Raw genomic sequence first — 17,903 nt, forward strand, 5'->3', positions numbered from 1 at the left:
CGTACAACTGTGTCTCTGAGCAGTGACTTAACATAAGTTGATAGAGAGATCTTCAAGTAGGCTATTCACTCAAATGTCGTTGATGAATGTTCTGACGGAGAAAGACTTGGAAATAGGAATGACATAGCCTACCCAAATAGCCTATCCATGGCATATTGGGCGACTTGACGCTTCTCCAAGAAGACTCTTTTTCATAAACTTTATGAACAAACAGTGATGTTCTTGATTTCCAGATACACTGAACTGATATCCTTTGACGAGGCATGCTTCTTCCTGCGTTGTACCCTCTGGCTCAGGATAGCGACTCATGGGATGTAGTAAATGGAGAACTGGGTTCAACTTTGGACACCTGAAGGCGCAGTCCAAACTCTCCGTCTTCTTTACCATGATCATAATTTTCACTTACTTATTTTACTGTCTCACTGGATACTGCGACTCCCTACCTAGACCCGTATATGACCAACAAACAACGTTCAACAAAATAAATCAACTAAATGATGGACGGGCGCACCGACAGCCCGATGCGCACAAGGACACATCTCCTGTCTCGTCGGTTCGAGAGTTACCCTTTGGAAGTGTTGACTCCCACTTGCAGGACAGTGACAACGACCCGAGACCGATGATTCCAGGCCATAACAACATTTCTATCGCCAATACCTTCGGGAGCAAAAAGTTTCCCCAGGCGATAATCATCGGCGTAAAGAAAGGCGGCACCAGAGCGCTGCTGGAGTTCCTGCGCATTCACCCAGACGTGAGAGCCGTGGGCGCAGAGCCGCACTTCTTTGACCGGTTCTACGATAGGGGACTGGAATGGTACAGGTGAGTGATAGCCTACTGAGACCTGAATCAAAAGTGACTGTAGTTTTCGTTGAGTTGTGATTTTTCACGAGAGGCCGGCCTATAAACGACTTTTTTTTCTTCTTTTTTAAAAGTATTTCAAAGACAGGCAGATTATTAAGTCCATCCCTCTATGTTGGAGAAAGATCATCAGAACTGCCAGTCTAATGACCTAAAGTGACCAGAAAAAGAAACGATGTGTGTGTCTGTGTGTGTGTGTGTGTGTGTGTGTGTGTGTGTGTGTGTGTGTGTGTGTGATAGAAGAGAGAGAGAGAGAGAGAGAGAGAGAGAGAGAGAGAGAGAGAGAGAGAGAGAGAGAGAGAGAGAGAGTGTGTGTAGCTTGCTATCTGCTCTGCTGGCTGTATCTTTGTCATTGATCACCTCTCCTGAGCAGCCTCTACCTCCTCCATGTCAGTGTCCCCCTCATTAATATCCCCCAGTGCCAATAAGCAGCGGTGCTGAGAACCACTCGGTGTGGCAGGGTATTCAGTCCCCTGCCAATAAAATGCTGTTTATTGACCTGACGTGCTGCTGCTCTAAGTGTCTGTGTGTGTCTCAGGGGACCCAGTCACTGTCATCCATATCAACTGGTTGGGCATCAGGGACATCAGAGTCATGGAGGGAGATCAATACTGCCTGTTAATGAACATTGCATATGCTGTTCAGGTACATTGCCAACGGCAGCAATAAGCTTGTGTGTGTGTGTGTGTGTGTGTGTGTGTGTGTGTGTGTGTGTGTGTGTGTGTGTGTGTGTGTGTGTGTGAGTGTGTGTGTGTGTGTGTGTGTGTGTGTGTGTGTGTGTGCGTGTGTGTGTGCGTGCTTGCGTGTGTTCAAGCATAAAGCTATTATTTTTTCTTTTTGAGAAAAAATGCCTCATACCTCATATCCAAGTTTTTGAATCAACTGACAGAAAACCTCTGATACACCAATCCACTGCAAGCAAGTTACTTGTATTTTAGTGAACAGTAGTCTGCAGGTGAGTGGGTAATATTGCCACCTGAGCGTTTACACAGCGGTCTCTGACACTTCTTGTTGACAGATCGTTGACCTTCCAATCTTTTAACACAGAACATGATGTAGGGCCCTGTTGCAGCTGTAGGGGGCTCTCATAAGAGCATAATGAAACGTTTTTTGTCTGACCTAATCTGACGACAGTTCATGTCAACACCATGTGGATTGGGCTCATGTAATGACAGGTCAGGCATTAACTCGGACAGCTCAGGGACAGGGAGGGGGTGGGAGAGATAAGGGCCCCTATCACGGTTAAACATGATGTTATGGAGGATGGAGTTGCCCCTCGACACTGATCTAAGGTCAGTTTTGTAGTTTTAATGGTTTAGGTTAGGAAAGTTCTGTCTAAGGTTAGCTGATGCTATGTCTGTGTCTGAGAGCACAATGGCTGACCGGCTCTTATCTAAGGAGTAGAGCATGGTGTTGGAGTGGTGAGACCGATGTCAAAGCGGCCAGATCTGTCATTCTGAGTTTGATCTCATGTCATTGTTCCCCTCCCCTTGTTATCCCCCCCCACCCACCTCCTATCTGGGAGGGACATGCCATTGTTATCAATGAGGTCTCCGAAATATTTCAGAAATACCTGTAAGTATTTCAGAAATACCTGTGACACTGTACGTTATTACACATATATCACATAGTTACAAGATATTTTCTGTAGTTACATGTAACTACACAGTAACAACAATAATTCATTTGAAGCAGAATCTATCTCTTCTTCTTTCATGAAGATTTAATTGTTATGTAGGCTACATCAACTGCAGTTATAGCTGAGTGATAACATTCTAGTTATAAAGTAACTTACTGAACAACCTTGGAGTCATTCACATAAGGTCTATTAAACATCTCCTGCGTTAAGCATGTCATGTTATTGAAGGCAATATTAAACATGAAAAAATGGAAAATTCTCTGTGGTAAATTAAAAGTATCACTTGTACTTTTACAGCGCTCATCAAGTATTTTATTATTTTTTGCGCTCCGTCTTCAGTCTGTAACTGAATGAAAGACATGGACATGCTAAAAGGAAGCATTTGGCAAATGTGTACGGTAATGTGGAAAAGACTTGGCTTCTTGATGTATTGGAAATGGCTCTGCGGCTTAAAGGGTTTAAAAGGTTTAGATCATTTAGTGTGCGTGTGTGTGTGCGTGTGTGTGTGTGTGTGTGTGCATGCCTGCCTGCTTGCCTGCGTGCATGTGTGCATGTCTGCATGTGTGCGTGTATGCGTGCGTGTGTGTGTGTGTAAGCTTTACCTGTTAGGGCCAACCCAGTTGAGCACTTACATGTATCTCCCACTACCAAGTCCTGCTCTGCAGTAATCCACACCTTTTCATGACACCATAAATGTCAAATAGATATAAATGTCATTTCCCATATCGATCTGCTAAAACAGACGTGCCTATTGATTTCACTCTTGGTACCTTTATCAGAGCACTGCAGAAGAAATTAATTAACTCCTGAATATCCAATACCCAAGGTGCTGTTCCTCGTTCAACCACTGACATTTAGACCCTATTCTCCTATAATTCATTTATAACCGTGGTAAGATTGTTAAGTCTGTGTAATGCAAGGGACATTTTTTTCTAGCCTGATATTTTCTTGAATAATTCAGCATAAAATTGGACACAGTACCCAGACAGGAATGTCCAGCTCTGACTTCCTGCATGGCTTTACAACCAATCACAAGGGATTTCACTGTGGAATTCTTCATTTAGAACACATCGTTTGAATGGAGTGTTGGGGACTGAGAGTTCTTTGGCCCAACTCAAAGGTTTTGGAAGAGGTTGAACTGGGAAGCATGGAAATGATTGTCTCTGAAATAATCAGATGTATAGAACATTACTGGACAATGAAGGCTTTGTATGATGGCCAAGGTCAGATGGTCTGCTAGTCTTTACATCTCTGAGTCAATGTAGGAAATGGAAGCTGTGCATACCAACACTTCATTCAAAAAGAGTGATTTCCAAATCGTGAATGCTGTAAATTGTCGGAGAGCATCTTCATTTGGAGAGAAAATACTTTGGCAGTATAATATCAAAGAGACTTTACATTTGTTTACAGGCCTGAAGAAGCTCGCAATAAAACAACGTTTTTGCACAGTGTCTGAGTGTGCGGATGCTGTTATTTTGCACTCTATTGATACTCTTCAGTTCCAGCACCTCAGCTAAGTCTGATCATGGATGAGCGGTGGTATTCCTGGTTATCCCAGAGCGGGGGTTAGAGCAAAGCGAGATGGAGAGAGGCTCAATAGCAACAGCGAACAGCAGGGGGCTCAATGGGCAACCTTGTCTGGTAGACCTATGGAGAGGAAAGTATTCTGACTGAGTATTACCTAGTGTGACAACAGCTGGTGAAACCGGGAACAAGTCGCCAAACAATAAAAATATTCAGACTTTTACTCAATGTCAAAATGTCAATACATTTCAACATTGTTGAAAATCAATGACACACTCGCTAGTCAAGCCAAAACATTGCAATGCAGTGGATTCTGTGAGTAATCTCCACTACTCTACACTAACTAGGTAGTAGTGGGGATTACTCACCGAATCCAAGTCTGAATGGTCTGTCGGCTGGTGACTTGTTCCTGGTTTCATCAGCTGCTGTCACATTGTTCTAATTGAGGCTTGAGGAGAGGAATAGAATAGAGGAATTCTGCTCACAGCCACTTTACTACTGAACTGTCTCTTATCACTAGTGGCACCACTAGTGTATCCTGTCTTACCTGTACTATTTTCACATTTATCTTGTATTATGCCTGAATTATTATTGCCTTATGTCTTGCAATGTGCTGCAATGCATGCAATGTCAGGAACCAAAGACTACGAATGTTACTCTCATCACTTGTGTAATGTGACGATTCATCTAATTTAGTTTAAATTTTTTGTATGAAAGAGATAGCCCCACTCCACACGATCAAGAGCTTTCTCTGCGTCCAATGATATGAATGGTTCTGGAGCAGTGAAGGCTAATGGATTATAAATTGTATTGAATAACCGTCTTAAATTAAAAAAGGAATGTCTATTTCTAATGAAACCTGTTCGATCAGGGGAGATGATAGATGGAAGTGTAGTCTCAAGGCGCAAAGCTAAGAGTTTGGACAGTAATTTAAAGTTTATGTTCAGTAAGCTGATGGGCCTGAACGAGGAACCAGACAAACAGTCCTTATTCTTTTTTTAAAAGAAGTGAGATTGAGACCTGAGTGAGGGTCTGGGGAAATTTAAAAGATTCAAATGATTCATTTAACATGTAAATTAAGATGGGGGCTAATGTATGATTAATAAAGAATCTTTAAACTCATCATACATTTTCTTAGGATCAATTGTTAAGCCCGAAGATGTTTGAATTTGGGGAATTTGGTGAGATGTCGCAGTTGGAATCAGCCGGTCATCGGCCTCAACCCCATGTGGCAAGGTTTTGTTACGTCCTCCTCTCGATGGTTCGGATGTTGTTTTGGTTTATAAAAATAACTTTGAACACATTGTAAGCATATGCTCTATGTTTTTCAACCATAAATAGCCAGAATCGTGCAAGAAACTATTAAAATAAAGTCGCATTCTCAGGAGCAACGAGGAAATGTGTCTTACATGCTTGTCGCTCTGACCACGCCCATAGGTGTTTTTAAGACACCAAAGTAATTTCCTCAAGATTGATATCAATATCGAAAAAATAAGCTGGACAAATAACTGAATAATCAAACATGACTTGATCAATTGGTTTGGGATAGGTATTGATTTTCAATCTGGACAAAAACTCACCCAACTCAGTCATCAATGTTTTGACAGTTCATCATTGGGCAACCTCACACCCCTAATACATGCTGTTTCCAATAAGATGACAGTTGATAAAATCTGAGGAATGTACAGGAGGGGTAAAATTACATGATGATTATTTAGGATTGAATCGTTGGGAAACACGTCAGATACCCTTTCCAACCCAATTACTGTAGTGTAGAAGTAGGGCAGGGGGTATATTATTGATCGCCTCAATAGCCAGGAGTCTAACCTAATTACTGTAGATCTACAGAACATACGTGATTAACTAACTGCTCATTTGCTGGTGTTACATGCACATACAGTACATGGCACTTTCTCAAATGACTCATCACTCCCGTGGCTCTACAATACAGTATTTGCAAAATGTAAAATTAATATCGCAATGTAAGTTGGAATTGAAAGGTATGTTGATAGTCAGTTAATGCATGAAATGTATATAAAATCACGTAATTTCATTACCTTAACCTTTATCCTCTGTCCTCTCGTATTCATAAAAGCTGGAGGAGGGGAGGAGGGTGGGCACGTGTTGTGTCCACGCCAAATGAAGCGTCATTACGTCACAGACGTGTCGAAAATGTCAAAAAATGTCAAACATCTGTAATGTCCTTGTATTTTGAGATATCTTCAAATGCTTCGACATAGTAACACAGTGTAGTCAGTGGTGTAGTCTATTTTTTTCTAGTGGGTATACTGTGATTTTGCCCTCCCAGTCAGAGCGACACCTGTCCCGTAGCGACACCCCATAAGCACCACCACACTCACTTATGCATACAGTATGCATCTACACCGGTGTTTGCTGCCTTGGGGGGGGGGTGGCATGGACTGTACTTGTACATCAAGCTGCCTCACGCTACAGAAACAGGAGATAGGCTCCTGCCCGACTAAGGGCCGTTAGGCTCGAGAACTTATGTGGTCTTGACTACATGTCCACTTTCTCACCTGGTTCTTGTTGTCTCTCTCTGGTGTGCCGACACCATCCTGCTCCCTCTCATTCTCTCCCTCTCTATCCTCCTCTCTCCCTCTTTTGCTGTCAACCAAAAGGCAAATATAACAACCAGAGTATTTATAATTTAATAAGAGGTATACATTGAATTCATATCAAATCATAACATCATTCTAATTGAATATTGGGTTGCTGTGGGCAATAGAGTCAGATACTGTCTTTACTTACTCTCTCACCTGTAAGAAAATCGTATGTCCAACTACAAAAAACAGACATTTCCAATGAGTGAGGGTTTGTTCCAATGCTTCAATCCACTGTCCATGTACTGTAAATATACCATTATGGTATTACCATAAAGCCCAATTCTAGCAGAATAAGAAAGATTGTATATCTACTTTAAGTAAAATAATAAAGTGCATCCAGTTAGCTCTTTAGCTGGCATGTGTGCAGCAGACTAGCTCATCTCATCACCTCTGAGCACGCTAGCTAGCTTGCTAGTTCTTTGACACTATTATTCACACCATGAAATTATAATCAGACACTTTCTAGTCACAATAATAACGACTAATTTGAACCAACTTTCTCTGTCAGAACACAGTAATTATATTTGCTAACGTTTCAACTTGCTTACTTTCTTCTGCAGAGCTTTCACCCTGCAAAAACTCTCTCGCGTCGCACGCGCACACAAAACAAAACCATTCTCCTGCGCGGCACGAAGCGAAGTGTGGAGGCAGGTCTGGCCCGCCCACCCCAAGGCAATTGTAGGGGAAATACTGAGAGCATTCTGAACGACTGGTTATGCGATAACAAACATGTCAGAAAGTTCGAAGTAAGTGCTTCGTAACACAGACGGGGTGAATTTTATGAATAAAAGTGTGAAAGTTCTGTCACAAAACGCTGTTACGTATCCTCGCGCATTTTTAAGTGGGTATACACAAATCCTTGGCCTTTCCTAGTGGGTATACGGCGTAGTCCTGCGTATCACGTAGACTACACCACTGAATTAGTGCCCTCTATCAGCCTGTCGACTGACATACATATTGACGTAGCAGGGCAAATTCTCAGAGCATTTCTTTTTCTTTTTATATCATTTTCTCTCTGATATCTTTAAATGGATCTCTTATCCTTTAACACCCTATAGAGAGATGTGCACCACGCATGTTCATATAACATTTCGGACCAATCTGACTTACAGTTGATTTTAAGTGAATCTTTATACGTTTGGCCAAATGTTCCACCTTCAGAAAAATCCATCATGGCGGACTTTATGGGTTCTTGAGGCAAATATGTTTCCCATGAGTAAAAACGCATATGTACCAAGTTTCATACATTTTCATATGGGGTAGAAATGCCAGCATTATGAAGTTACTTGATTTTCTATTTGTTATTATAGCGCCACCTATGGACTAATCGTGGTAATTATTTCTGGCATCGTTACTGATGCTCTCTAGTTGTGGCATGCACATTTATAACATTTTTGGTCAGGGACTGTTTGAGCTATTTGACCAAAGACAGGAAAAGAATAATAAGAAGTATACCACCAATAACAATACTGTTCCTACTACTCCGTAGTAGTAGGAACACGAATTTCACATATTCTCTGCCTCATTATGGATAAATATAGACCAGCCTGTGACAGGGTATTGATCTCAATGGCTATAGTCCTCTCAGCCCGATCTCTAACATTAATCCCCAGATTGATTGATCAGGATTTCGTGTTTGGTGGACTGGAAAAAACGATCTCTCTGCCTCTTCCCACTTCCCTGTCAAAGTAAGATGGATGGCATGGCGTTAACAACCCTAAGATTACAACTCTCAGGAATCATATCAAGGAATATAGGAATAATGGAAAAATTATGTATCTATTCGGTTTGATCGTTATTTTGCATTTATTGAAGTGTGGACATTGGGTACCCTGTGAACCCGGGTAGGTTTGTATCAGTTTGCAATGATCCTCCCCTACAGTAGCCATTAGTAAGGGTATCAAACACGTGTTTGATACTATTCCTCATTCCATTCCATACATTACAATGAGCCCATCCTCCGATTTCTATTTCCACCAGACTCCCCTGGTATGTAATCATTAGCCAGGGTCAGTATGCCTCAGACTAGATGATACTCTGTCTGGTACACCAGGGATAAGCTCCTACACTCTCAACTGCCTAACAAGGACAGATTGCTGAAGTGTGGTGAGTTATTGAATTGTAATTCACCCATGAGCTGTTTGGTACCCTTTTACCCAGAACCTGTCGGGGTGACTAGCCCAGTCCAGCCCAGCCCTGTCCAGTCCACCATCTTCTATATGGTTAGGTTGGTAATCATTGATGTAGGTAAGGGTGTGAGGGGGAGAGGGCGTGAGAACGTCTGTTTGTTATACTGTAGGAACACACCTTGACTTTCCCAGGAAAATGTTGGCGAGTTGATTAAATCAACTGAAAGGAGTTGTTTACTTCTTGTAATGGTCGTGCAGATGTGCAATAATTGTGTGTATTTGTAAGGAAATCTGATTAATTTAGCCCATTGGAGTGCTCTGCCTATAAAAGGCAACGCAGAGGAAATCTGCTGCCGATTGTGAAGGGAAATCTGCTGCTGAAGACATAACATTAAACAGTCCACAGAGAGAAATCTAAAAAACATGTACCAGTTTTCTTTCTCCTGCCAAAACCTCTCTCTCTGTCTGACTGAGAGGATTTAAGTCATAGAAACCAGCATATGGCCCTGCTGCACACACATCAAATACACCCATGCATGCACCCCCCCCCCCACACACACACACACACACATACACACATACACACACACACACAGACACACACACATAATTTAATGGGTGTGGATCGGTCCTTAATGACAAACAACTCTGGTGCTCTTCCAGCAGCTGTGCACCCCGTGTTCCGCCAACAGCAACCCTCAACTCTTAGTTAAAACACGGTGGATAGAGTTAAACCGATAACCACAAGGAGTGGTAGATTTAACAGGCTAGGAAGTGGTTTCTCACTGCTGTCCAGTATCAAGGCGTCTCATTAGACTAGAGTAGGGAAGATGCCAGACAACCAAAAGTTCGAGACCATATTGAGTCCATTACAGCTCTGAGGTGTAAATGTATTCATTTGGAAAAGCTGGCAAATTAATGGAAAAGTGTGGGTGTTTTATTTGTCCCTCTTCCCCGCGGTAGCAGACCCCATACAGTATATAGTACAGTATGTGATGGTAATGTTTAACTGTGGTTCAAAGGGATGAAAGTCTTATTTTAACAAAGTTCACCAGAAAACAAACTTCAACCGTGCTCATGGAGTGCCATCACACACTCCTCTGTTGTAGATTATTAATCTAGGATAAATGATTATTGTAAAGTAGAGACACAGGACGATTTCTTCACCTGAATTGTTTGAGTAATTTGTTAAGAATTACCACTGCGCTTGATTTTGTACTTAGCCTCTCTCTCAAAGCAGTTTGACCAACCTGATTACATAACAAGGGGGTCATTTTTACGGGTCAAGTGATGACATCACTGAGGTCAGGCAAAGGCAGGAAGGAAGGAAGTGACCATCAGTAATCTGCCCATCTCTTCATCTCTCCGTCCTCTTGTCTGTTCATCTGTTCATCTCAGGGTGTGGGCCGTAGCCCCTGGTAGCCTAGAGATACACCCACACAAGTGCCCCGCTGTGGGCCTGGCAGGAACAGCCTAGAAGATTTTCCCATTCGATAAGACAGACGGACAATTAGAGCGAGTTACTGTGTGCACACACACACACACACACACACACACACACTTTTCTTTCTCTCTGCCCTGAATGCATACACTCCCCATACTCTCCGTCTCTCTCTCTCTAGTCTAGTCTGTATCTCTCACTATCCTCTCTCTCTATCCTCTCTAGTCTCTCTCTCTCTCTCTCTCTCTTTCAAGCCCTTTCTGCTCCTCATTTCTCATCATTCCTCTCCCTCCCCATCTTTCTTTTTTAAGTCTTGTGCTGGACTGTCAGGCTTTATTCTGCCATAGACCATCTGAAGGTCGGTGCAGCACACACGCAAGCACACACACACACACACACACACACACACACACACACACACACACACACACACACACACACACACACATCCTCTGTAATTACCTCTAAGGTTGGTCCTGTAGTCTGGAGGAAACTGTGAGACCACTTCGCACTCACTTTTTTCAACGCTTGGTTGAGCGATGTCAGTATTCACTGGTTTTCCTCTCGTAGACACATTTTTAGATCTTTCCTACCGACCTACCCCCTTGATGTAAACCTCTTCAACAAAAATAACTCTTACCACTCTTCACTGTATTAGTCATACAGTATGTCCTTCAGGCCCTTTACTACTGTACCAAATACCCACATATACTGTACTCCTCCACACACACACACACACACACACACACACACACACACACACACACACACACACACACACATTGATGCACTTTTATTGGGCTGTTTGTTGTTTCCAGCTGACTTGTAATCGCTCTTCTCTAACTCCTGAAACCTCCATGTGCTCTTAGTCTTAATGACAAGCCTCTTCTCCCTCAGCAGAGCTCTGAGTCAAAGGCAAAGGCATCCACTGTAAAAACAAACATCCTATCCAGAAATAAATATTATACCTTTTTAAATACCTTTTAGTACACACATCTACGAATACATATTTCATTTACTTACATTTATGCATGTACTTAACTGTCTACCTGCAACTGTATATCAAAAAATAAATTTAAAAAAATAAAAATAAACACATGAACATGAGTGCAGATGTAATACAGTTAGAATGATATAAGAACCACATCACAGGTACATTGGTTAGTAAGATAATGTACCATAAAGAACATGGGTTGGAAAAATAGAAATGTAAGTAACTTAAGTTAGAACTCTCTGCACGTTTTTCTCGCTGAAGCAAGCCCACTAATTAAGGTTCTTCACCTTTGAGGAATTTTGTGGTACGCTCTCATTTTTTTCTTTTGAGTAGCAACCTTTGAAGAACCCATATTGAACCCTGTAATAAGTAACAAAGTAATATTTACAAATAAAACATAGAGGGAACTATTTTCATCAGCTTATTTAATAGGATGTACATAAAAATGCTTGAACTCAAACATGTTATCAATCTGGTTACAATAAGTACCTAATAAGAAAAAGTAAGTAAACTTATAAGTACAGTTCTGGACTAGAATAATTAAGGAGATCCAATTTACAACAATGACTCTAGAACTGATACATTACATGGTTTTACAAGGTTAAACAAAGTCTCACTAATGTGTTACTGTGACAAGACAAAAGTAAAGTAGAGAGACAGAAGTTCTGTATCTTATAGTTTTTATCTGGTATAAGATATATACGTATAATATGTCTTACATTACTATTTCCCCCACCATATATATTCATAACCAGCAATATGTTTTTTAAGTATTCCTCAGAGAGTAACAGGGCACTTCCGGAGATAAGAAAGAAAGAAAGAAAGAAAGAGGAGAGAGAGTGCATCCTGCATTACAAGCTTCCCTGTGGCCTGGTGGTCTCACCCAATGAATCATAACCGTCTGACCTTCAGGGTGGAAGAGCCCATATCCTCTCTGGGGGTGGGGGTCTGGCCCGGATCCTAGAATAACGTTACACAAAGTCAACACAGACCACAGCATTGTACCTGAGCCCAGGAACACTTCCTACGCCTGGAACACTTCTCTCACTCACACTCATATACATATACAGCACATACAGTGCAGTGCATAGAAACACACACACACACACACACATACACACATATTGACTGAGAACCTCATTGCTGCCAGATGTGGAAGCATCCTGTGCTGCTGGTAGCAGTGTGGAGTGTGAGACACCCCTGCCTGAGTCTGTGTGTGTCTGTGTGTGTGTGTGTGTGTGTGTGTGTGTGTGTGTGTGTGTGTGTGTGTGTGTGTGTGTGTATGCGTGCATGCTTGTGCATGTTTGAGGTGTGTGTGCATAGGTGTGTCTGGGTGTGTTCTTGTGAGAGGGAGGCCTTCTAATTCTATGTTTACACACATGGGCTCATACTGTACAGCACAGTAGGGATACGGAAGTCTAGTTGCGAGTGCTGGGTAGACAAACAGAGTTAAAAGGTCTAACTGCAGCACTCAGTGTGTGTGCTCTGACAATTAGCTCTCCAATGGACCAGCGATAACGGCCTCTGTGTTTACTGTACCTACGGGTGCCTCTTTTGTACTGTACAACATGCACACGCACACACACACACACACACACACACACACACACACACACACACACACACTCTAATCTCTAGACACCTGGGTTTATGGGTGAGCTTCCTCATATAGATCAAAGACGGAAAAAAGTAAATATTTTCAACACTGATGTTTCTACGGTAACCGTGTACTGTAGCTTGTGATCCTTTCCCCTTGTTTTTGAGATGAAATTGACATACACTAAGGATACACTAAGTTCATTTAAGTGTCACTACAATACAATCATAAACAGTAGTAAACTATTACCACGTAACCTTTTTTTATGTCGGCTCCTAATAGAACTGGGCCACCCAAACTGTTGGCAGTCTGCTGATAGCAGCAGGCCGTAGGAAGATAAACACATCTGTGCACTCTCTGACCTGCATTCCTGCTCCAGATGCTAACTGCGCTAGGCTAAGGTGTGATCAAAACAAACAGCAGGTCACTAGCCTCTGCTAACCCTCGCTAACCTCCCCACAGCAGCTAATGCCAGCAGATAAAGAACAAACACAACAGTCTAAGTGTCTTTAATCTTGTGAGATTGCGATGAAAGGTTCTGACGCTTGAGACCAGGTAAATGAGGGGTTCACGTGCCTTGTTCCCCCCCCCCCCCTCCCTCTCAACTTTTTTCCTGTTCTTTCTTCTCTCACTCTCTCTCTCTCTCTCTCTCTCACACTCTCTCTCTCTCTCTCTCTCTCTCTCTCTCTCTCTCTCTCTCTCTCTCTCTCTCTCTCTCTCGCTCTCCAATAGTGTGTGGCCTCTCTTCTGGGTTTGTGTTGTAGCCAGAGTTCCATGATTACAGGCCAGTGTTCCAGAATGTAAACATGATGTCAATGGAAGGCTGGCCGGATCAGCATGGCTTCCATTAGCTTGATTGACCTGAATTAAACATCCACTTAGTGCTGAATACAGACCATTCCAAGCAGCCTGGCACCTATTCAGTTCCGTGGCTGGCCCAGTGGAGGCTGGTGGAGGTAGAAACCGGAAGATGGGCTCATTCATTGTAATTATTTATTCATTTGTTCTTTTTTTTTATTATCAGGGACCATGTATAACATGGCAGGAAAAAACATATCATATTCTGTTCAATACATTACAATGAGCCTGTCCTCCGATGTCTACCTCCACTAGCCTCCACTAGGCTGGCCGTAGTAATCATTGTAAGAGAAGGTTTTCACTTGCCTTGTATCATGAAGAGAACCAAGAGGTTTAGTAATTCAATCGTGAGTTATGGAGGTATAGAAACATAGCACAATGATGTCCTATGTAACTGATCGGTCACTTTGGGAGATCCACTGAGTCATAGTGAACAGTGAGGAAGATGGGAGAGGTCCTTGGTGAATGTGTAGAGATACATGTCTCTCTAGAACGTTATCGCTGGCTGTCATTTCTTTGCTGGGATGTTCTCTGTGTTACTCTGTGGGCTCGGATGTCAACGATACCGTAGCACTTGGGACCGCGTACAGTTGGGGGCAGCCAAAATAAATACTAAACTATAACATTCCATGAACTCCTCTTTTGCATGGTGTATTACTGCAGTATAGCGTTCATCTGCCCCACAGTTTATTTCTCATTCACAGTAAGCTCCCTACCCTATAATCGAAAAATAGGTCTCCTATGAAAACATAATTCATGTTTTAGTATTACCCTCCATAGCAGATTCATACTGTGGGGACGTCAGGTTTGGATCAGGAGAGGAGTACTATATTCCCCACAGCTCAGCCCTAAGCCCTGCAGTTAGGGACCAACCACGTCGACACACTCAATCCCCAATCTCTACCACATGGCTATGGGGGGGACCATGGAAATGAAACAAGGGATCTTTCTGATGAGTTTGAACATTCCTCAGTGCTTAGATTTCTAAAACATAAACCCGCCATGAGATATGAATCCCCTCATTTTAAATGAGATTAAGGGGGTCCTTTTTTTCTTTCTCTTTCTTTTTTTTATTTTATTTTTATTTGGAGATATTATTATGAGTCAGAATTCTGAAATGGAACTGCTGGAATCTCACACTATAGCACAGTGTTCTAGAAGTGGTTACTGGTATTAGCACTAGTTCTTAATTCACCTCATATTTAAGTTCTAGGCTTGTAGAACCTTAGTCGGTGCTACTAATCTCCTACAGTACATGACTATATACAGTAACTGTCCAGCATCTCCTTCTGACAGGCATGTGAAGGAGGGAGAAGATGTGAGGAAATGACTTGTCTGTGGTTATTATTATGGTTTTGTGGTTTTCCTTACCACCACTCATAGACTTCCTCTCCATCTGACAGTAGTTTCACCAAGGCCAGTGTCTAATGCTGTACATGTTTATGTTCATGTAATCACAGATTTAAACAACTAATTACAATCCAAAATCCAAACCCCTGAAGGCTGAGGATTATCAAAGGGACAGTTCCAATAATGGAGGGGATATTAATATTTTTTTTGTAATCTAGAACACATGTGGACAGTTTTTCACTACAGAAGAGAAGAACATGAACACAGCTCATTGACTGATCACTCTGAATAACATTTATTAATGCCATCCTTCCATTGCACTTTGTCTGTCTAAAATTATGTGACAAGGAACATGTTAGAAATGGTAACTGGTATGACTAACTCCTGTCTTCCTCTCTCCTTTTGCAGAAACCTAATGCCTCGGACACTGGATGGCCAGATCACCATGGAAAAGACACCTAGCTACTTTGTAACTAAAGAGGCTCCGCGCCGTCTCTTCACCCTGAGCCGCCACACCAAGCTCATCGTGGTGGTCCGTGACCCCGTGACCCGGGCCGTGTCCGACTACACCCAGACCCTGTCCAAAAGCCCTGGCCTGCCCTCGTTCCAGAACCTGGCTTTCCGGAACATCACCTCGGGCCTCATCGACACCTCCTGGAGCGCCGTGCGCATCGGCATCTACGCCAAACACCTGGAGAACTGGCTCCACTACTTCCCACTCTCGCGCTTCCTGTTCGTCAGTGGGGAGAGGCTGGTGACGGACCCCGCTGGGGAAATGGGACGGGTGCAGGACTTCCTGGGTCTTAAAAGGGTCGTCACGGACAAGCACTTCTACTTCAACCAGACCAAGGGCTTCCCCTGTCTGAAGAAGCCGGAGGGCAGCAGCAGACCTCGATGCCTAGGGAAGTCTAAGGGTCGGCACCATCCACAGATCTCTCCCGAGGTGCTGCTCAGGCTCAGGGACTTCTACAGACCCTTCAACTTCAAGTTCTACCAGATGACTGGCCAGGACTTTGGCTGGGACTGATAGGGCTTTCACACCGGCAGTTCCGAACGCCGGGCGCTGTCTGGCGAACGAGCCCGCGTTCATACCAGTGTATCGTTCGCCAGACAGCGCCAACGTTCGGAGGTTTCCGAACGCGAACGCGAACCGGCGTTCGGAACTGCCGGTGTGTAAGCCCTATGTGAGGATCAGACTACTGTAGAGCTGTGCTAGCAAAGCTTCTACAATCCTTCTTCAGACCCTACAATTTACAATTTTACCAAATAATTGAGCTTGATAGAGATTACAAGATATACTAGAGCTGTATCACCAAAGCAACCAAAGCCAACACTCTCTTGGTTTTTAAAGAGAGTGTATTTAATTATTCACAAAAGAGCAGTAAGGATTAATAATGTTGATTTAACTGTTATGATTGTTTTTTCTCCCTTGTATTGGAATTTTCTAGTTTGTCAATATGACATTTTCTGAAAAGTTCTTCTCTTATACTAAGACTATTTCAATAAGCTATATTACAATGTCTGTAAATACTGTATGACGATTACTTTTTATAGTGGTTTGACAATAACTGTTATCATTTTAAGTTGTGGACATGTCACCAAATTTCAATACTTTTTTAAAGATTATACTGTATGTAATTATGGTGTCTTGCATCTGGAGGTTTACTGCTGATCAGCTTTTCAAGTCAAGGGAACAACACAAAGCACATTTTCAGTATAGCAGTACAATTCTTAAATCACTTTTTAGTGATAATGAGTGATTTGCTCTGGTCCTATTCACCTTTCCTGTGATTCAACCTCATGCAATTACTTTCAGATGAAATTCTTTTTTAATGATTTAAACACTAGCTGGGATAAATGCTGGACTATGCCCTATTGTTATGCAACAATACCAGAACTGTAAAAATATATGTTGATTTACTATATGTGCTGTACATTTGTTGTTATTTATGTTGCAAGTGTCATGCTATTAAGAATTGTGATATATCATATCCGTATCTGTGATTATTCCTTGCAATATTTGTTTCACACTCAACTGTACTTCTTTTTGACTGTACAATTCTGAAAGCCTAATTTATGAAATGACAAAACTGTTGAGATGTTTTATCTACTACTTTTGTAATGGAAAATGCAGAAATTCTGACTAAAGCTTTTATTCAAAATGTGTGTGTGTGTCATCGTCATTGTATAAAGATTGTGAATAACAATACCAAGAAATGCTAAATGGTCCACATATTTTGCCAGTGATTAAATTCACTTCACTCCCATTAAATTAAAACAATATTCAATCAAACATATTTCTTATTTCTAAATGCTTCCATCAGATATTACTTTAAAATATTTCCCCCCCATTAAGTATTAAGTATACATATGATACAGAATACACAAACTGACTGAGTGGTTAAACACTGTAATTTCAGTGCAGAGTGTTGGTATGGGAAGGGAGGTATAGAAGGGGGGAGTGTGGGGTGTCATATGGCTCTACCCTCCAGGGCTAAATGTGAAGTTAACGCAGAGAGGAAGCTTTCTGATGTGTAAGCAATCAATTTGCAAGGGTCATTGGAGACCTTTGGGATGGCAATCTTTGACCCTTGGCTCCCCGTTGACCTGTGTGCCTTGTTGCCATAAACTGCTGACCAGTGCTAGCGTACGGCGGAGCCGTACGGCTATAGTCCCTCTTCTCCAGGATCCATTAATATTACAAACTCAACCTCCCGCACTGGCGCTGAAGGGAGATGGTGGAATCAATAACTGCCTGCTTAGTTTATAGGTGGTGGGGTATGTGCTTCTACGTACCATGTCCCTGTGTCACTGTGATTTAGCTGAGGGTCTTGGCAGGGTCGCTATCACACATTTGTAAAATATTATTTAACGATTTGATTTATCTCT

General features: G+C 42.2%; 1 protein-coding gene across 1 annotated transcript; it reads left to right on the forward strand.

The window, feature by feature from the left end:
• Positions 1-307: 307 nt before the first annotated feature.
• Positions 308-16,041, forward strand: LOC308167183 (heparan sulfate glucosamine 3-O-sulfotransferase 6; the record flags this gene model as incomplete). The annotated part of the gene is made up of 2 exons (XM_080541561.1): positions 308-819; positions 15,423-16,041. The coding sequence occupies 2 exons, from the start codon at positions 308-310 to the stop codon at positions 16,039-16,041; spliced, it is 1,131 nt and encodes a 376-aa protein (XP_080397687.1).
• Between the last annotated feature and the right edge of the window lie 1,862 nt (positions 16,042-17,903).

This window comes from Nansenia antarctica (assembly GCF_963989245.1).
Source record: "Nansenia antarctica genome assembly, chromosome: 11".
In the NCBI taxonomy this organism is placed as follows: Eukaryota; Metazoa; Chordata; class Actinopteri; order Argentiniformes; family Microstomatidae; genus Nansenia; species Nansenia antarctica.